The sequence below is a fragment of the Pleurodeles waltl genome, chromosome 2_2 (assembly GCF_031143425.1).
Source record: "Pleurodeles waltl isolate 20211129_DDA chromosome 2_2, aPleWal1.hap1.20221129, whole genome shotgun sequence".
Lineage (NCBI taxonomy): Eukaryota > Metazoa > Chordata > Amphibia > Caudata > Salamandridae > Pleurodeles > Pleurodeles waltl.
Genome location: NC_090439.1, coordinates 1,169,608,581 through 1,169,627,655, shown reverse-complemented (window position 1 = coordinate 1,169,627,655; position 19,075 = coordinate 1,169,608,581). Strand labels below are relative to the sequence as shown.

The following is a 19,075-nucleotide window of genomic DNA, read 5'->3' as shown; positions in this document are numbered from 1 at the left end:
AAGCATTGCACGAGGAAGAAAGTAATACAGAGGCGGGGAGAGAATAACACCGTGTGCGCGGGAGACATGCACAAGAGAACGAGAAGTGCATGAAAGTGACAGCAGTACAGGGCGAGGGGAAGAAGCACACAAGGGAAGGAGCCCTCCTGACTTTTACATGCGGCCCCCTGGTCAACACCAGCACAGGGCCAGGGGAAGAAGCACACAAGGAAAGGAGCACTCCTAACTTTTACATGCGGCCCCCTGGTCAACACCAGCACAGGGCGAGGGGAAGAAGCACACAAGGGAAGGAGCCCTCCTGACTTTTACATGCGGCCCTCTGGTCAACACCAGCACAGGGCCAGGGGAAGAAGCACACAAGGGAAGGAGCCCTCCTGACTTTTACATGCGGCCCCCTGGTCAACACCAGCACAGGGCCAGGGGAAGAAGCACACAAGGGAAGGAGCCTTCCTGACTTTTACATGCGGCCCCCTGGTCAACACCAGCACAGGGCCAGGGGAAGAAGCACACAAGGAAAGAAGCACTCCTAACTTTTACATGCGGCCCCCTGGTCAACACCAGCACAGGGCGAGGGGAAGAAGCACACAAGGGAAGGAGCCCTCCTGACTTTTACATGCGGCCCTCTGGTCAAGACCAGCACAGGGCCAGGGGAAGAAGCACACAAGGGAAGGAGCCCTCCTGACTTTTACATGCGGCCCCCTGGTCAACACCAGCACAGGGCGAGGGGAAGAAGCACACAAGGGAAGGAGCCTTCCTGACTTTTACATGCAGCCCCCTGGTCAACACCAGCACAGGGCGAGGGGAAGAAGCACACAAGGAAAGGAGCACTCCTAACTTTTACATGCGGCCCCCTGGTCAACACCAGCACAGGGCGAGGGGAAGAAGCACACAAGGGAAGGAGCCCTCCTGACTTTTACATGCAGCCCCCTGGTCAACACCAGCACAGGGCGAGGGGAAGAAGCACACAAGGAAAGGAGCACTCCTAACTTTTACATGCGGCCCCCTGGTCAACACCAGCACAGGGCGAGGGGAAGAAGCACACAAGGGAAGGAGCCCTCCTGACTTTTACATGCGGCCCTCTGGTCAACACCAGCACAGGGCCAGGGGAAGAAGCACACAAGGGAAGGAGCCCTCCTGACTTTTACATGCGGCCCCCTGGTCAACACCAGCACAGGGCGAGGGGAAGAAGCACACAAGGGAAGGAGCCTTCCTGACTTTTACATGCAGCCCTCTGGTCAACACCAGCACAGGGCCAGGGGAAGAAGCACACAAGGGAAGGAGCCCTCCTGACTTTTACATGCGGCCCCATGGTCAACACCAGCACAGGGCGAGTGGAAGAAGCACACAAGAGAAGGAGCCCTCCTGACATTTACATGCGGCCCCCTGGTCAACACCAGCACCTGCCTGCTGTTCACTCGCATCCGCACTAACATTCACAAACATGTTAAATAAAGGGCAAGTACTTACTTAGAGGTTAACTAAGGTGAAATAAAATAAGAAAAGGCTGTGTCCTGCACAGGTTACGTTTAGGAACACCTTGATTCTTGATTCTATGTACACATATGATAAAGTTAAGTCTCTTCAGAAGTCAAAAGGTGTGTTCCATTAACATGCAGAACCTTTCCACTTTAGAACATCAGACTATATCAGTGCATTGAGAAGTATTTTTTTCCAAGTGATAGTTTTCAAACATGATTTTAGAAACATTCATTCTTCCACCCCACGCTGACAACAATGTTAATAATGAACTAAGAGGCAAGTCATTCGTGTCACCCTTTGGATGGCCTGGGTTGCTATTATACATAAATAACATTATAGTTTATTAAATTAAAGACATGAGAAGGTTTTATACAAAGCATATCCCGAAGTCATGTCTTTTGAGGTCCGCTTATATGTGATAGTAATGAAAAAGGAGAGAAAGTGAAATAAAAGAACTGCCAAAGATCACACAAATTGGGCAAGCGGGGAAGCCTAGATTGACCCAGGTTTTCTGGTTTTACATTAATCAGTTCAGCCACTAGATGTACATGCTTTGGGGCCCTTCCATCCACCTTACTACCCACTACCCCCTGCACTGCCACCCTCATGGAATCAATGCGGCCCTCGGTCATACCACAGACCACACTTTTCGGCCCCTGGGAAAATGTTTGCGAGTACCCGTGCTCTAGATGGTACTATGTGCAACAGCAGGGCTCCACAGAAATGCACACTTCAATGGTGATATGTTCTGCCTTCTTGCACAAGTTAACTAGTTCATATTCTGTACTTCAATAACGTGTCATTTCCTACATTTGTTTTAAGCCAGTGTTCTGTGAGTATAGTGGTGTGTGCTTAGTAAATGGAAGTAGATTGACACAATGACACACTCAATCAGTTAGTTTTTCAGGTAAACCAATCCTGCACAGCAGTTTATTACATTCAAAGACAATGACCAACGTTTCCAGGGAATCTCGTGAGAGGGCGATATACTCATCGTGCTGCGTTTCCCGTATTCTTCAAGTGTGTATGTGGGATGGTGTGAGGCAGGCAGAAGTCAGAGCCTCCATATGTGAAAGGTCCCATTGAGTAGTCCAGAGCACAGCTCTACGATGGACACCGGATCAAAACCACTGACAACAAGGATATAAAAACCCACGGCTCTTTCACCGTGTTCAGCTTACAGTAACAGGTGCTCTACGAATATGAATGACAGTCAGAGAAGACAGCAGAAGGAAAAGAAAAAAGCTGGGAACAAATCCAACAGCATCTACGAGTCCACCAGAAACGGCACTGAAGGTAAGTTTGCCCAATACTTCCACAGTGGCAAGGAAACTGTAGTGAGTGGCCTGCAAGAAAAGACATAGGATGTGAGCTCTTCCACTGTAGTGCATCACATGTATTTCAATTTCCGATCATGTTCCTGCCCTGCCCTTGGCGTTCTTCAGGCTGACCCTTGTTTTCCATCACACCTTATCTGTAGATGCCATGTTTATGATGAGAGAAACATGCTTGTGCATGGTCCCCAATTACAAAACCAACATATTGGCTCATCGTTATCCGACAAGCTTCTAATTTTGCCTCCAGTGATATCCCTCCCTGGTAGCTGCACCCTTCTTCCTTTGTGCCACTGCTGATTTTGTTTTCCACAGGATCCTTAACCTATATAAAAAATATATTTACCTGTAACAACGATTCTTCGGTGCAAATAAATGCCGTCTAGAGGGATGGTTGAGTGAATCAGTAATTAGATAGAAGATTACAGAGAATCAGTAATTAGATAGAAGATTACAGAACACTTTATTGACTTTTTTAGTTTGTCAATGTTATTGAGTCTGGATTTGGATAATAACATCTACTGAAAGTAGCTTGACCCCAAAGATTTCTCTAGGAACACTCCCGCCAACAGTTTATAATGTTGAATAAATTGGTAAGGGGACGGCTTAATAGCAGTACAGCAAATATTTCTGTTGCAAATGCCCTTATTACTGTTCGTGCACAGCCTTTTCTCTCTGGGACCAGCTTGAACTCCTTGATTGACTTAAAAAATCTAGCCATAGGTGGAGACAAAATAACGACTTTTAATATTTGAGAAGGTCTCCTGAACCAATTATGGATACCTTCAACACCCATGACAAATCTACAGCACATTCCAACTATTCCTTTAGGGAGGAATGATTTAGGAAAAAAAGCAGGACAATAACACAGTTGGCGAGACATTATGATACTGCCCTAGAATAAATACAAAGGGACAGAAATGGAATTGTATTTGTAAAGAAAGGAACATACTTTTCACCCATACTGAAAGCAACACTGGGAGCCAATTCGAACAGCATAAGTGTAGGAAGTTGGCTCTGTATGTACTATTTAAAAGTAAGAAATAGCATGCACAGAATCCAAGGGTTCCCCTTAGAGGTAAGATAGTGGCAAAAAGAGATAATTCTAATGCTCTATTTCATGGTAGTGTGGTCGAGCAGTAGGCTTATCAGAGGGTAGTGTTAAGCATTTGTTGTACACACAAAGGCTATAAATGAGGAACACACACTCAAAGACAATTCCAGGCCAATAGGTTTTTATATAGAAAAATATATTTTCTTAGTTTATTTTAAGAACCACAGGTTCAAGATTTACAATCAATACTTCAAATGAAAGGTACTTCACTTAGGTATCATAGGAACTTTGAATCAGCAAAATAGCATGTACAGTTTTGGCAAAAATGGCAATAAGCTATTTTAAAACTAGACAGTGCCAATTTCAACAGTTCCTGGGGGAGGTAAGTATTTGTTAGTTTTGTAGGTAAGTAAACCACCTACAGGGTTCAAAGTTGGGTCCAAGGTAGCCCACCGTTGGGGGTTCAGGGCAACCCCAAAGTTACCACACCAGCAGCTCAGGGCCGGTCAGGTGCAGAGGTCAAAGTGGTGCCCAAAATGGATAGGCTTCAATGGAGAAGGGGGTGCCCCGGTTCCAGTCTGCCAGCAGGTAAGTACCCACGACTTCGGAGGGCAGACCAGGGGGGTTTTGTAGGGCACGGGGGGGACACAAGTCAGCATAGAAAGTACACCCTCAGCGGCACGGGGGCGGCCGGGTGCAGGGTGCAAACAGGCGTCAGGTTTGCAATAGGTTTCAATGGGAGACCCAGGGGTCTCTTCAGCGATGCAGGCAGGCAAAGGGGGGGGGCTCCTCGGGGTAGCCACAACCTGGGCAAGGGAGAGGGCCACCTGGGGGTTGCTTCTGCACTGGAGGTCAGGCGCAGTGTCTTTACCAGGCGTCGGGTTCTTTGAAGCAGGCAGTCGCGGTCAGGGGGAGCCTCTGGATTCCCTCTGCAGGCGTCGCCAGGGGGTTCAGGGGGGGGGTCAACTCTGGCTACTCACAGGGTCGCAGTCGCCGGGGAGTCCTCCCTGTAGTGTTGGTTCTCCGCAGGTTGAGCCAGGGGCGTCGGGTGCAAAGTGGAAAGTCTCACGCTTCAGGAGGGAAACGTGTGGTCTTTAAAAGTTGCTTCTTTGTTGCAAAGTTGCAGTCTTTGTGGAACAGGGCCGCTGTCCTCGGGAGTTCTTGGTCCTTTTAGATGCAGGGTAGTCCTCTGAGGCTTCAGAGGTCGCTGGACCCTGGGGGACGCGTCGCTGTTGCAGTTTTTCTTGAAGTGGGGAGACAGGCCGGTAGGGCTGGGGCCAAAGCAGTTGGTGTCTCCATCTTCTCTGCAGGGCTTCAGGTCAGCAGTCCTTCTTCGTCTTCAGGTTGCAGAAATCTGTTTTCCTAGGTTCTGGGGGCCCCTAAATTCTCAATTTAGGGGTGTGTTTAGGTCTGGGGGGTTAGTAGCCAATGGCTACTAGCCCGGAGGGTGGCTACACCCTCTTTGTGCCTCCTCCCTGAGGGGAGGAGGGCAAATCCCTAATCCTATTGGGGGAATCCTCCATCTGCAAGATGGAGGATTTCTAAAAGTCAAAGTCACCTCAGCTCAGGACACCTTAGAGGTTGTCCTGACTGGCCAGTGACTCCTCCTTGTTTTTCTCATTATCTCCTCCGGCCTTGCCACCAAAAGTGGGGCCGTGGCAGGAGGGGGTGGGCATCTCCACTAGCTGGGATGCCCTGTGACGCTGTAACAAAGGGGGTGAGCCTTTGAGGCTCACCGCCAGGTGTTACAGTTCCTGCAGGGGGAGGTGAGAAGCACCTCCACCCAGTAGAGGCTTTGTTACTAGCCACAGAGTGACAAAGGCACTCTCCCCATGTGGCCAGCAACATGTCTGGTGTGTGGCAGGCTGGCAAAACTAGTCAGCCCACACTGGAAGTCTGGTATGTTTTCAGGGGGCATCTCTAAGACGCCCTCCTGGTGTATTTCACAATAAAATGTACACTGGCATCGGTGTGCATTTATTGTGTTGAGAAGTTTGATACCAAACTTCCCAGTTTTCAGTGTAGCCATTATGGTGCTGTGGAGTTCGTGTTTGACAGACTCCCAGACCATATACTCTTATGGCTAACCTGCACTTACAATGTCTAAGGTTTTGCTTAGACACTGTAGGGGCATAGTGCTCATGCACTTATGCCCTCACCTGTGGTATAGTGCACCCTGCCTTAGGGCTGTCAGGCCTGCTAGAGGGGTGACTTATCTATGCCAGAGGCAGTGTGAGGTTGGTATGGCACCCTGAGGGGAGTGCCATGTCGACTTAGTCGTTTTATCCCCACCAGCACACACAAGCTGGCAAGCAGTGTGCATGTGCTGAGTGAGGGGTCCCCAGGGTGGCATAAGACATGCTGAAGCCCTTAGAGACCTTCCCTGGCATCAGGGCCCTTGGTACCAGGGGTACCAGTTACAAGGGACTTACCTGGATGCCAGGGTGTGCCTATTGTGGAGACAAAGGTACAGGTTAGGGAAAGAACACTGGTGCTGGGGCCTGGTTAGCAGGCCTCAGCACACTTTCACATCATAACTTGGCATCAGCAAAGGCAAAAAGTCAGGGGGTAACCATGCCAAGAAGGCATTTCCCTACAATAAGATTAAGAATTTTAACAAACGTTTACATTTGACAATTTTTTTCTTCAGTAATCTAGACGTGTGTCTCTTTCGGAGAAATCTTTCACCAACCATGCACAAGAGCGGGATGGAAAGAATCTCTCCAATTAAAGTGGTCTTCCTGGGACCATCTCAAACTTGATTTTTCGTCACAGTGGAAAACACCTTCTGGCCTCCAAGACCAACTTAGCCGGAGGTATTGTTGAGTTCCTTGAGTGGCATCCTCCAAGGAATGATGACGATAAAAGTATAAATTTTTTGCCTTTTAACCATGTTTTCTTAAGTTGATGGAGAGCTGTAGCAAACACAGTTGCATGTGTGCAGTGGATTGTTGTGATCCCCTGTAGGAAAGTGCCCCCTTTGGCATGGTTAACTGCCCACCACACACTCACACACTTTTTGCGTAATATTTATGCTGACTTGACTGTGTGTGTGCTGGGATCCTGCTAACCAGGCCTCAGCACCACTGTTCTTTCCCAAAACTGTACCACTGTTTCCACAAATGGCACACCCCTGGCACACAGCTAAGTCCCTTGTAAAAGGTACCAGTGGTACCAAGGGCCCTGTGACCAGGGAGGGTCTCTAAGGGCTACAGCATGTCTTGTGCCACCCTAAGGGACCCCTCACCAAACACATGCACACTGCCATTGCAGACTGTGTGCTGGTGGGGAGAACAAGGCAAAGTCAACATTGCATCCCTCTCAGGGTGCCATGCCCACAACCCACTGCCTGTGGCATAGGTAAGTCACCCCTCTAGGTAGGGCTTACAGCCCTCAGGCAGGGTGCACTATACCACAGGTGAGGGCATAGCTGCATGAGCAATATGCCCCTACAGTGTCTAAGTCAATTCTTAGACATTGTAAGTGCAGTGTGGTCATACTGAGTATCTGGGCTGGGAGTCTGTCATTACGAATGCCACAGCTCCATAATGGCTACACTGAATACTGGGAAGATTGGTATCAAACTTCTCAGCACAAAAAAACTCACAGTGATGCCAGTGTTGGACTTAGTGTAAAATGCACACTGAGGGCATTTTGTATTTTACCCAATCCTTTAATGCAGGTTTGACCAGCCTGTGCCAGCCTGCCACTACCAAGATAAGTTTCTGACCCCATGGGTTGAGAGCCTTTGTGCTCTCTGGGATGAGAAACAAAGCCTGTTTTGGGTGGAGGTGCTTCACACCTCTCCCATGCAGGAACTGTAACATTTGGCGGCCAGTCTCAAAGCCTTAGGCCTCCTGTTACAGTGCCCCAGGGCATTCTAGCTAGTGGAGATGCCCAACCCTGGGACCAAGCCCCACTTCTGGCGGCAGGTCAGTCAGGAAAATTAGGTAAAATAGGGAGGAGTGACCTCTGCAGCTAGAACCACCCCTAAGGTGTCCAGAGCTGAAGTGACCCCCCTCCCTGAAGAACCTTCCATCTTGTTTTGGAGGGTAGGGACCAATACGGTAATGAAAGTGAGCACAGGAAGGGTGTAGCCACCCTCAGGGACAGTAGCCTTTCGCTACTGCCCTCTGACCCCAGCAACACCCCTAAATCTAGTATTTATGGACTCCCTTGAATCTCACTCACCAGATTCCTGGTGACCTCAAGAAGAAGACAAAAGAAGAAAGAAGAAAGACTGCTTAGCCGACCCCAGCAGAGAAGACTCCAGACGACAAATGACTTGGCCCCAGCCCTACCGGCCTGTCTGCAGCTTCAAAGACCCCTGCTCCAAGAAGGCGACACATCCTGCACGACCAGTGACCTCTACAACCCCCAGAGGCCTGCCTGCCCAGCAGAGGACCAAGAACTCCAGAGGACAGTGGTCCTGTCCAGAAGAAATCACCAAAAGGACTCCAGAACCGCACCGGATCCGTGAGTCCTGCCCACTCTCCACCTCACGCCCACTGATCGGGTCCAGGTGGCCCATCGATCCAGAGAAGTTCCCCAGGTGAGTCTGACCTCGAGTCCATCCTGGATTGACCACGGCTGGCCACCATAACAACGCCTGCAGCCTGAATCCAGAGGCTCCCCCTGACCACGACTGGATCCGACAAATATTCCCGATGCCTAAAGATACCCTTGCACCCACAGCCCCCTGGCCTTGGGGAATCCGACCGATGGTCCAGCAACATCCAGTGGGCACCCCTCCTTCCTGGCCAGCCTTTTGTTTTCCAGACCCAACCCCATGGACCCAGCCTGCAGCCTCTTTGCCTGCCTCCCGCCCCCCAACCCCGGATTTACCCCCACTGAAAAGCAATGGGCGCTGATGCTGTGTTTGCACCCTGCACCTTTCCACCCCTGTGCCACTGAGGGTGTGTGCTTGGTGCTGACCTGTTTGCCGCCCCCTGGTGCTGACCTAAACCTCCCAGGCCTGTATCCTGAAACCATGGGTATTTACCTGCAACCTCTTCTCCACTAATTCCCCTAGTCCTCACAGGATTCCATTGCAAACCCGACACCAACTTTGACCTCTGCACCCGGCCGGCCCCGTGTTGCTGGTGGTGTGTTATTGGGTCAGTATGAACTTTGACCTGTGGACCTCCTAACCCCTGAAGACTGGAATCATAAGTCGTGTACTTACCTGTTTTCTGTGAGAACACTCCCCCCCATGACTCTATGGACTCCTATGGAAAATTGTCAAATTTTAAACTTGAAAAGTGTTGCTTACTTATAAACTGCTTTGCCTGCAAAATCCAAACAAAGGACCTTTGATACATATGCTTGATACTTACAACTGTACTTACCTGTAACAAAGATCCTTCGGTTCTAGTAATAAAGTAACAAAATATATTTTTTGCTATATAAAAACAATTGGCCTGGAGTTAGTCATTGAGTGTGTGCCTCATTTATTGACTGTGTGTGTACAACAAATGCTTTACACTACCCTCTGATAAGCCTAACTGCTCAGCCACACTACAGAAAAAGACAGCATTAGTATTAGCTACTTTAGCCTCTATTAAGCCTCTGGGGAACCCTGGACTCTGTACACACCATACCTCATTTTGGTATGGTATATACAGGGCCAGCTTCCTACATCCCCTACCTGGCTACCCTTGTGCAGGAGTGGTGACTGAATTGGCTCTTGCTTGGCTTGGAGGTTTACTGGGCTGCTGAGACATGAGACACTTGGTCGAGGAAACAGTATAGCTGAACAACTCTGTTAGGAAAGATCAACGACTCTCCAAAGAAAGCCCAAAACAAGCCTATACTTTACATAGCCTGATGGGTGGGCTGTCAGAATAAACTTCAGAGTGCAAGTGGACCAAAAGGACTGCAGAGAGCAGGGGCTGCAATATTCACTCACAGCCTAGCTGCACGTGGATCATGTCTTTATATTTTCAGCAAAGGTGAATATTCCATTCTGGTGCTCTCTACCTGGAAGTAAGGCCATTATGAATGACATCTGAGATCACAACAGGTGTTAGGCCGATTTGCGCAGCACATCTGATATGTACTGTACATGAACACACTATCACCACAAATGCCCTTGAAGACTCAGTACTTCTAACTCAGTTATCTGCACATGCTAGGCCTTGTCACTTGGTCACACACATTCACGTTCTCTGGAATACGTGAGCTATAATTGTACACTCTCCCTCTGTCACATATAGCCCATTCTGTAAAGTAGGTGAGCCCTACCTAAACACTGTTATTCTGTCACACATAAGCATTACTCTGGCGTACGTTAGCTGTACTGTAGCCTGCTCACTAGGTCACGTGTATCCCATCTACTAGTGTGGAAAAGGCATATCTGTATACGGTCACTTATCACATATATCCCATCCTCTGGAGTAGGCTAGTCATACAAGCAGACGCTTAATCGGTCACATATATTGCATTCTCTGCTGCAGGTGAGCCGTACTTGTACTCTCTCACTCAGTCACGTATACCCCATCCTGTAATGGGAGTAGTAGCTGCACATGCTCACTAATGTATAAATGTCCCCCGTACTCCGGTGTTGGTGAGCCACGTACACGTAACCACTACTACAATCACATATATCCCTTCCTATGGTGTAGGTGGGCCACGGCCCACTAGCTCAATCACATAAATCCCCTACTCTGGTTCAGGTTAGCCAGACCTGTAGACTCTTGCTCAGGCCTAGGACTCTCCCTGGATTTCATACATTCAATCCTCTGGCACACGACAGAAATACCTGGATATTCTCCGCCGCCTTCTGTGTGCACTGCATCATAATGCTGAAGGTGAAAGTTGTGATCATCCCGGCCAGAAAGTGCTGTAGGATGATGCTGAAGATTGCAGCCGCTGTCACACACACACAGAAAGAAAAACAGCATTTACCTGTCAGTGGGGATTTACCTCACACACAGAAAGAAAAACAGCATTTACTTGTCAGTGGGGATTCACCTTACACACAGAAAGAAAAACAGCATGTACCTGTCAGTGGGGATTCACCTTACACACAGAAAGAAAAACAGCATGTACCTGTCAGTGGGGATTCACCTCACACACAGAAAGAAAAACAGCATTTACTTGTCAGTGGGGATTCACCTTACACACAGAAAGAAAAACAGCATGTACCTGTCAGTGGGGATTCACCTTACACACAGAAAGAAAAACAGCATTTACCTGTCAGTGGGGATTAACCTTACACTCAGAAAGAAAAACAGCATGTACCTGTCAGTGGGGATTCACTTTACACACTGAAAGAAAAACAGCATGTACCTGTCAGTGGGGATTCACCTTACACACAGAAAGAAAAACAGCATTTACCCGTCAGTGGGGATTCACCTTACACACAGAAAGAAAAACAGCATGTACCCGTCAGTGGGGATTCACCTTACACACAGAAAGAAAAACAGCATGTACCTGTCAGTGGGGATTCACTTTACACACAGAAAGAAAAACAGCATGTACCTGTCAGTGGGGATTTACCTTACACACAGAAAGAAAATCAGCATTTACCTGTCAGTGGGGATTCACTTTACACACAGAAAGAAAAACAGCATGTACCTGTCAGTGGGGATTCACCTTACACACAGAAAGAAAATCAGCATTTACCTGTCAGTGGGGATTCACCTTACACAGAGAAAGAAAAACAGCATTTACCCCTCAGTGGGGATTCACTTTACACACAGAAAGAAAAACAGCATGTACCTGTCAGTGGGGATTTACCTTACACACAGAAAGAAAAACAGCATTTACCTGTCAGTGGGGATTCACCTTACACACAGAAAGAAAAACAGCATTTACCCGTCAGTAGGGATTCACTTTACACACAGAAAGAAAAACAGCATGTACCTGTCAGTGGGGATTTACCTTACACACAGAAAGAAAAACAGCATTTACCCGTCAGTGGGGATTCACCTTACACACAGAAAGAAAAACAGCATGTACCTGTCAGTGGGGATTCACCTTACACACAGATAGAAAAACGTCATGTACCTGTCAGTGGGGATTTACCTTACACACAGAAAGAAAAACGGCATTTACCTGTCAGTGGGGATTCACCTTACACACAGAAAGAAAAACAGCATGTACCTGTCAGTGGGGATTCACTTTACACACAGAAAGAAAAACGGCATGTACCTGTCAGTGGGGATTTACCTTACACACAGAAAGAAAAACAGCATTTACCTGTCAGTGGGGATTCACCTTACACACAGAAAGAAAAACAGCATTTACCCGTTAGTGGGGATTCACTTTACACACAGAAAGAAAAACAGCATATACCTGTCAGTGGGGATTTACCTTACACACAGAAAGAAAAACAGCATTTACCTGTCAGTGGGGATTCACCTTACACACAGAAAGAAAAACAGCATTTACCCGTCAGTGGGGATTCACCTTACACACAGAAAGAAAAACAGCATGTACCTGTCAGTGGGGATTCACCTTACACACAGAAAGAAAAACAGCATTTACCTGTCAGTGGGGATTTACCTTACTCAAAGAAAGAAAAACAGCATTTACCCGTCAGTGGGGATTCACCTTACACACAGAAAGAAAAACAGCATTTACCTGTCAGTGGGGATTTACCTTACTCAAAGAAAGAAAAACAGCATTTACCCGTCAGTGGGGATTTACCAAACTTCCAAAGGGGAGTAAGACAGAAAACTGGGCCTGGGAAGAGCGATCAACAGAAACACAGAGGTGGATAAGGTGGAGGTGGACAGATGTCAACCCACGGAAAGGAGCAGGCAGAGGTACACAAGAGACAGCAGTGCGGAGACACTCAAACCAGAAGATACTCAATGAGGGGAACAGGTCTCTAGGGAGCAGTGCCCTGGGGTTTCCTGATTACACAGTAGTATCTCAGGGTAAAACGTCTTTAAATGGTTAAAACAACATGTTAATAAACAGCAAGTGAAATGGGAAGGCAGTGATTGTACAGTGAAGTGTAGACCTAGATTCGGTTGATAGAGTGCTTACAAAGTAAGCCAGTAAGTATTAAAGAAACTGCAGAACATGCACAATATTACATAACATGGAACCAATGGTGGAAAGTGGAAAAGGACAGCAGTGGCAGGATATGTCTGTGGGCTTAGGAGCCGCAAAGAAGGTATGTCTCATGTTCTTCTTGAAGGTAAGACAAGGGTCACATTTGATGGAATTTCAGAGGGTTTTTGGGGTGGGTAGCCTGGATAAGATCACTCTGGCACAGTCTTATTAAGGGATTTTCCTACCTTGGAATATGTGATGGAGGTTTCTATCCAGCCTAGCAGACAGCTTGGTCTGGAGTGAGGGACTTAAACAGTAAGAGAGGGAAGAGGACACTGGAGGCAGAGAATGGCACAACACAGCTTTGGACCAAAAAAGAGCAGAGCATGGGTCCTTCCTCTTTCGTGTAGTTATGGAAAACACTCAATGTGTTTTGGGGTCCTTGAAGTAATCAATACAAAACTGCACAAATCTGCGGCCGGGAAGAGTCAATGAGAGGAAGGCTCTGGGCCGAGGTGTGGAGAAGGAAGGACAGAAGATGCCTGTGGGACAGCGCAGGACACTGGCGAGCAGAGATGATCGACTGATGCTACCTGAGAAGGAGGAACAGAGTGTCGTACAGTGGAGTATGACTGTGACGGCTGCTGCAGACGATGTTCTACGTTCATGGTACAGCAACAGAAGAGAGAAAACAAGATCCTTGCCCTTCTGAAGGTCCCAGACTACTTCACCATCCTGAAGGGCGTAAAAAAGCTGGGAATCAATTGCAGCTTGACCTGCAATGGCCTCTTCGTCGACCAAAGTTGTAAGAAAATGACAGGTGCCAGCTGGAAATTCTGCGGGACCGGAAGATTCCAGGGTTTACTGTCAGCGAAGTGGGGAGGAGAGGGGAAAAGGAAGGGGCGGTGGGATGCTTGAGAGTGTGTGTTTTGATCCTGGCAATGCAGTGCTCAAAGCTGATATTTCCGAAATTGTTTTGTGATCCTTGCGAAATACATGTGCTGTTTTTCATGTATTACTCTCTCTCTCTAACCAACCTCGGAAAAGACGACAAGCCTGGGGAGCAATCAGTTACATATCTGGAAGGTGGCTCGGTACCAAAGGTTAAAACCGCAGAAACATCAATTTTTTGGGGGGTACAGCATTTAACATGCCAGGATTTTGCAGCACTACCTCATAGTAGAAAAACACGAATCACTGGCCCCAGAGGGCCAGGTGCTTCTAGTAACAAAGGCTGGAGCAGTTGAAAGTGTCGTCTGTAGCAAAGGGCAACTCTGCAGCACTACTCTGGCGTCAGCCTTCTCTTTGGCAAACACTGGAGGAGCTGCAGCTGTACAATGGGAGAGCTGAGGAAGGGCCAGTCATAAGTCAATACCAGCAGTAGAAGGCCAGCAGGGCTGGTGTAAGGAAATGCCTCCTTGGCATGGTTACCCCCTGACTTTTTGCCTTTGCTGATGCCAAGTTATGATTTGAAAGTGTGCTGAGGACTGCTAACCAGGCCCCAGCACCAGTGTTCTTTCCCTAAAACTGTACCTTTGTTTTCACAATTGGCACACCCTGGCATCCAGGTATGTCTCTTGTAACTGGTACCCCTGGTACCAAGGGCCCTGATGCCAGGGAAGGTCTCTAAGGGCTGCAGCATGTCTTATGTCCCCCTGGGGACCCCTCACTCAGCACAGACACACTGATTGCCAGCTTGTGTGTGCTGGTGGGGAGAAAATGACTAAGTCAACATGGCACTCTCTTCAGGGTGCCATGCCAACCTCACACTGTCTACGCCATAGATAAGTCACACCTCTAGCAGGCCTTACAGCCCTAAGGCAGGGTGCACTATACCATACGTGAGGGCATAGGTGCATGAGCACTATGCCCCTACAGTGTCTAAGCAAAACCTTAGATATTGTAAGTGCAGGGTAGCCATAGGAGTATAGGGGTCTGGGAGTCTGTCATACACGAACTCCACAGCACCATAATGGCTACACTGACAACTGGGAAGTTTGGTATCAAACTTCTCAGCACAATAAATGCACACTGATGCCAGTGTACATTTTATTGTGAAATACACCCCAGAGGGCATCTTAGAGATGTCCCCTGAAAACATACCCGACTTCCAGTGTGGGCTGACTAGTTTTGTCAGCCTGCCACACACCAGACATGTTGCTGGCCACATGGAGAGAGTGCCTTTGTCACTCTGTGGCTAGTAACAAAGCCTGTACTGGGTGGAGGTGCTTCTCACCTCCCCCTGCAGGAGCTGTAACACCTGGCGGTGAGCCTCAAAGGCTCACCCCCTTTGTTACAGCACCACAGGGCATTCCAGCTAGTGGAGATGCCCACCCCCTCCGGCCACGGCCCCACTTTTGGCGGCAAGGCCGGAGGAGATAATGAGAAAAACAAGGAGGAGTCACTGGCCAGTCAGGACCACCCCTAAGGTGTCCTGAGCTGAGGTGACTGACTTTTAGAAATCCTCCAACTTGCAGATGGAGGATTCCCCCAATAGGATTAGGGATGTGCCCCCTCCCCTCAGGGAGGAGGCACAAACAGGGTGTAGCCACCCTCAGGGATAGTAGCCATTGGCTACTAACCCCCCAGAACTAAACACACCCCTAAATTGAGTATTTAGGGGCCCCCAGAACCTAGGAAGATAGATTCCTGCAACCTAAGACGAAGAAGGACTGCTGAACTGAAAGCCCTGCAGAGAAGACAGAGACACCAACTGCTTTGTCCCCAGCCCTACCGGCCTGTCTCCTCACCTCAAGAAAAACTGCAACAGCGACGCGTCCCCCAGGGTCCAGCGACCTCTGAAGCCTCAGAGGACTACCCTGCATCTGAAAAGGACCAAGAACTCCCGAGGACAGCGGCTCTGCTCCAAAGAAGAAACAACTTTGCAACAAAGAAACAACTTTAAAAGGGCTCCATGTTTCCCGCTGGAGGCGTGAGACTTTCCACTCTGCACTCGAAGCCCCCGGCTCGACCTGCGGAGAAACAACACTACATGGAAGACTTCCCCACGACTATGTGAGTATCCAGAGCTGACCCCCCCAGCGACGCCTGCAGAGGGAATCCAGAGGCTCCCCCTGACCGCGACTGCCTGCTTCTAAGAACCCGACGCCTGGTAAAAACACTGCACCCGCAGCCCCCAGGACCTGAAGGATCCAACCTCCAGTGCAGAAGCGACCCCCAGGTAGCCCTCTCCCTTGCCCAGGTGGTGGCTACCCCGAGGAGCCCCCCCTTGCCTGCCTGCTTCGCTGAAGAGACCCCTGGGTCTCCTATTGAACTCCATTGCAAACCCGACGCCGGTTTGCACTCTGCACCCGGCCGGCCCCGTGCCGCTGAGGGTGTACTTTTTGTGCTGACTGGTGTCCCCCCCGGTGCCCTACAAAACCCCCCTGGTCTGCCCTCCGAAGTTGCGGGTACTTACCTGCTGGCAGACTGGAACCAGGGCACCCCCTTCTCCATTGAAACCTATGCATTTTGGGAACCACTTTGACCTCTGCACCTGACCGGCCCTGAGCTGCTGGTGTGGTAACTTTGGGGTTGCCCTGAACCCCCAACGGTGGGCTACCTTGGACCCAACTTTGAACCCTGTAGGTGGTTTACTTACCTACAAAACTAACAAATACTTACCTCCCCCAGGAACTGTTGAAATTGGCACTGTCTAGTTTTAAAATAGCTTATTGCCATTTTTGCCAAAACTGTACATGCTATTTTGCTGATTCAAAGTTCCTATGATACCTAAGTGAAGTACCTTTCATTTGAAGTATTGATTGTAAATATTGAATCTGTGGTTCTTAAAATAAACTAAGAAATGAAAATGTCACTTACCCAGTGTACATCTGTTCGTGGCATCAGTCGCTGTAGATTCGCATGTTTTGCAATAGCTCGCCATCTGGTGTTGGGCCGGAGTGTTACAAGTTGTTTTTCTTCGAAGAAGTCTTTCGAGTCACGGGACCGAGTGACTCCTCCTTTTGTGTCCATTGCGCATGGGCGTCGACTCTATCCTCGATTGTTTTTCCCCGCAGAGGGTGAGGTAGGAGTTGTATTGTAGTAATAATGCCCATGCAATGGAGTGACTAAGTATGTACCTATTTTAGGTTGAAATGATATATATACAAATAGTTGAAGGTAACTTCCGAACTGCTACAGGCTCCCGGGGAGGCGGGTGGGCACATGCGAATCTACAGCGACTGATGCCACGAACAGATGTACACTGGGTAAGTGACATTTTCAGTTCGATGGCATCTGTCGCTGTAGATACGCATGTTTTGCATAGACTAGTAAGCAGTTATCTCCCCAAAAGCGGTGGCTCAGCCTGTAGGAGTGGAAGTAGTCTGAAACAATGTTCTTAATACGGCTTGCCCTACTGTGGCTTGTTGTGCGGATAACACGTCTACACAGTAGTACTTGGTGAATGTGTGAGGCGTAGACCATGTGGCTGCCTTACATATTTCTTGCATTGGGATGTTTCCTAGAAAGGCCATGGTAGCACCTTTCTTTCTAGTTGAGTGTGCCCTTGGTGTAATGGGCAGCTGTCGTTTAGCTTTAAGGTAGCAGATTTGGATGCATTTAACTATCCATCTGGCTATACCTTGTTTTGATATTGGGTTTCCTGCATGAGGTTTTTGGAATGCAATAAATAGTTGTTTAGTCTTTCTGATGTTTTTAGTTCTGTCAATGTAATACATTAATGCTCTTTTGACATCTAATGTATGTAGTGCCCTCTCAGCTACGGAATCTGGCTGTGGGAAGAACACTGGAAGTTCCACTGTTTGATTTAGATGGAACGGTGAAATAACCTTTGGTAAAAATTTAGGATTAGTCCTTAGGACGACCTTCTTGTGTAGTTGTATAAAAGGTTCTTGTATTGTAAACGCCTGAATCTCGCTTACTCTTCTTAGGGAAGTAATGGCGATGAGGAATGCAACCTTCCAGGTTAGGAACTGTATTTCGCAGGAGTGCATGGGTTCAAAAGGTGGACCCATAAGTCTAGTTAGGACAACATTTAGGTTCCATGAAGGAACAGGTGGTGTTCTTGGTGGAATAATTCTTTTAAGGCCCTCCATGAATGCTTTAATGACTGGTATCCTATATAGGGAAGTTGAATAGGTAGTCTGCAGGTATGCATATATTGCTGCAAGGTGTATTTTAATGGAAGAGAAAGCTAGGTTAGATTTTTGTAAGTGAAGCAAGTAACCCACTACATCTTTTGGAGTTGCGTGTAATGGTTGGATTTGATTAATATGGCAGTAGCAAACAAACCTCTTCCATTTACTTGCATAGCAGTGCCTGGTGGATGGCCTTCTGGCTTGCTTTATGACTTCCATACACTCTTGTGTAAGTTGTAAGTGTCCGAATTCTAGGATTTCAGGAGCCAGATTGCTAGATTCAGCGATGCTGGATCTGGGTGCCTGATCTGTTGGTTGTGTTGTGTTAGCAGATCCGGCCTGTTGGGCAGTTTGATGTGTGGTACTACTGATAGGTCTAGCAGCGTTGTGTACCAGGGTTGCCCTGCCCAAGTTGGTGCTATTAATATGAGTTTGAGTTTGTTTTGACTGAGTTTGTTTACCAGATAAGGAAGGAGAGGGAGAGGAGGAAAAGTGTAGGCAAATATCCCTGACCAGTTCATCCATAGGGCATTGCCCTGGGACTGCCTGTGTGGGTATCTGGATGCGAAGTTTTGGCATTTTGCGTTCTCTTTTGTCGCAAACAAGTCTATTTGAGGTGTTCCCCAGAGCTTGAAGTAAGTGTTCAGAGTTTGGGGTTGAATTTCCCATTTGTGGACCTGTTGATGATCTCGAGAGAGATTGTCTGCGAGTTGATTCTGAATCCCTGGGATAAACTGTGCTATTAGGCGAATTTGGTTGTGAATTGCCCAATGCCATATTTTTTGTGCCAACCGGCTCAACTGCGTTGAGTGTGTCCCCTCTTGCTTGTTTAGATAATACATTGTTGTCATGTTGTCTGTTTTGACGAGAATGTATTTGTGAACTATTATTAGTTGGAAAGCCTTTAGTGCTTGAAAAACTGCTAGCAGTTCTAGGTGATTTATATGCAATTTTGTTTGATGTACGTTCCATTGTCCTTGTATGCTGTGTTGACCGAGGTGTGCTCCCCACCCTGTCATGGAAGCATCTGCTGTTATTACGTATTGTGGCACTGGGTCTTGGAAAGGCCGCCCTTTGTTTAAATTTATATTGTCCCACCA

At 48.1% G+C, this 19,075-nt stretch overlaps 1 protein-coding gene across 4 annotated transcripts in view; it reads right to left on the bottom strand.

The window, feature by feature from the left end:
- Window positions 1-2,374: 2,374 nt before the first annotated feature.
- MFSD3 (major facilitator superfamily domain containing 3) overlaps window positions 2,375-19,075 on the bottom strand; it is a 63,320-nt gene continuing 46,619 nt past the window's right edge. For 3 of the 4 annotated variants that reach the window (XM_069221156.1, XM_069221153.1, XM_069221154.1), the window contains exons 5-6: window positions 10,628-10,737; window positions 2,375-2,825 (exon numbers count right to left, since the gene is read on the bottom strand). In XM_069221156.1, the coding sequence (XP_069077257.1) occupies window positions 2,652-2,825; window positions 10,628-10,737 (284 nt within the window). In that variant the 3' untranslated portion in view covers window positions 2,375-2,651. The remainder of the gene's footprint in view (window positions 2,826-10,627; window positions 10,738-19,075) is intronic. The other variant, XM_069221155.1, reaches the window with a different exon arrangement.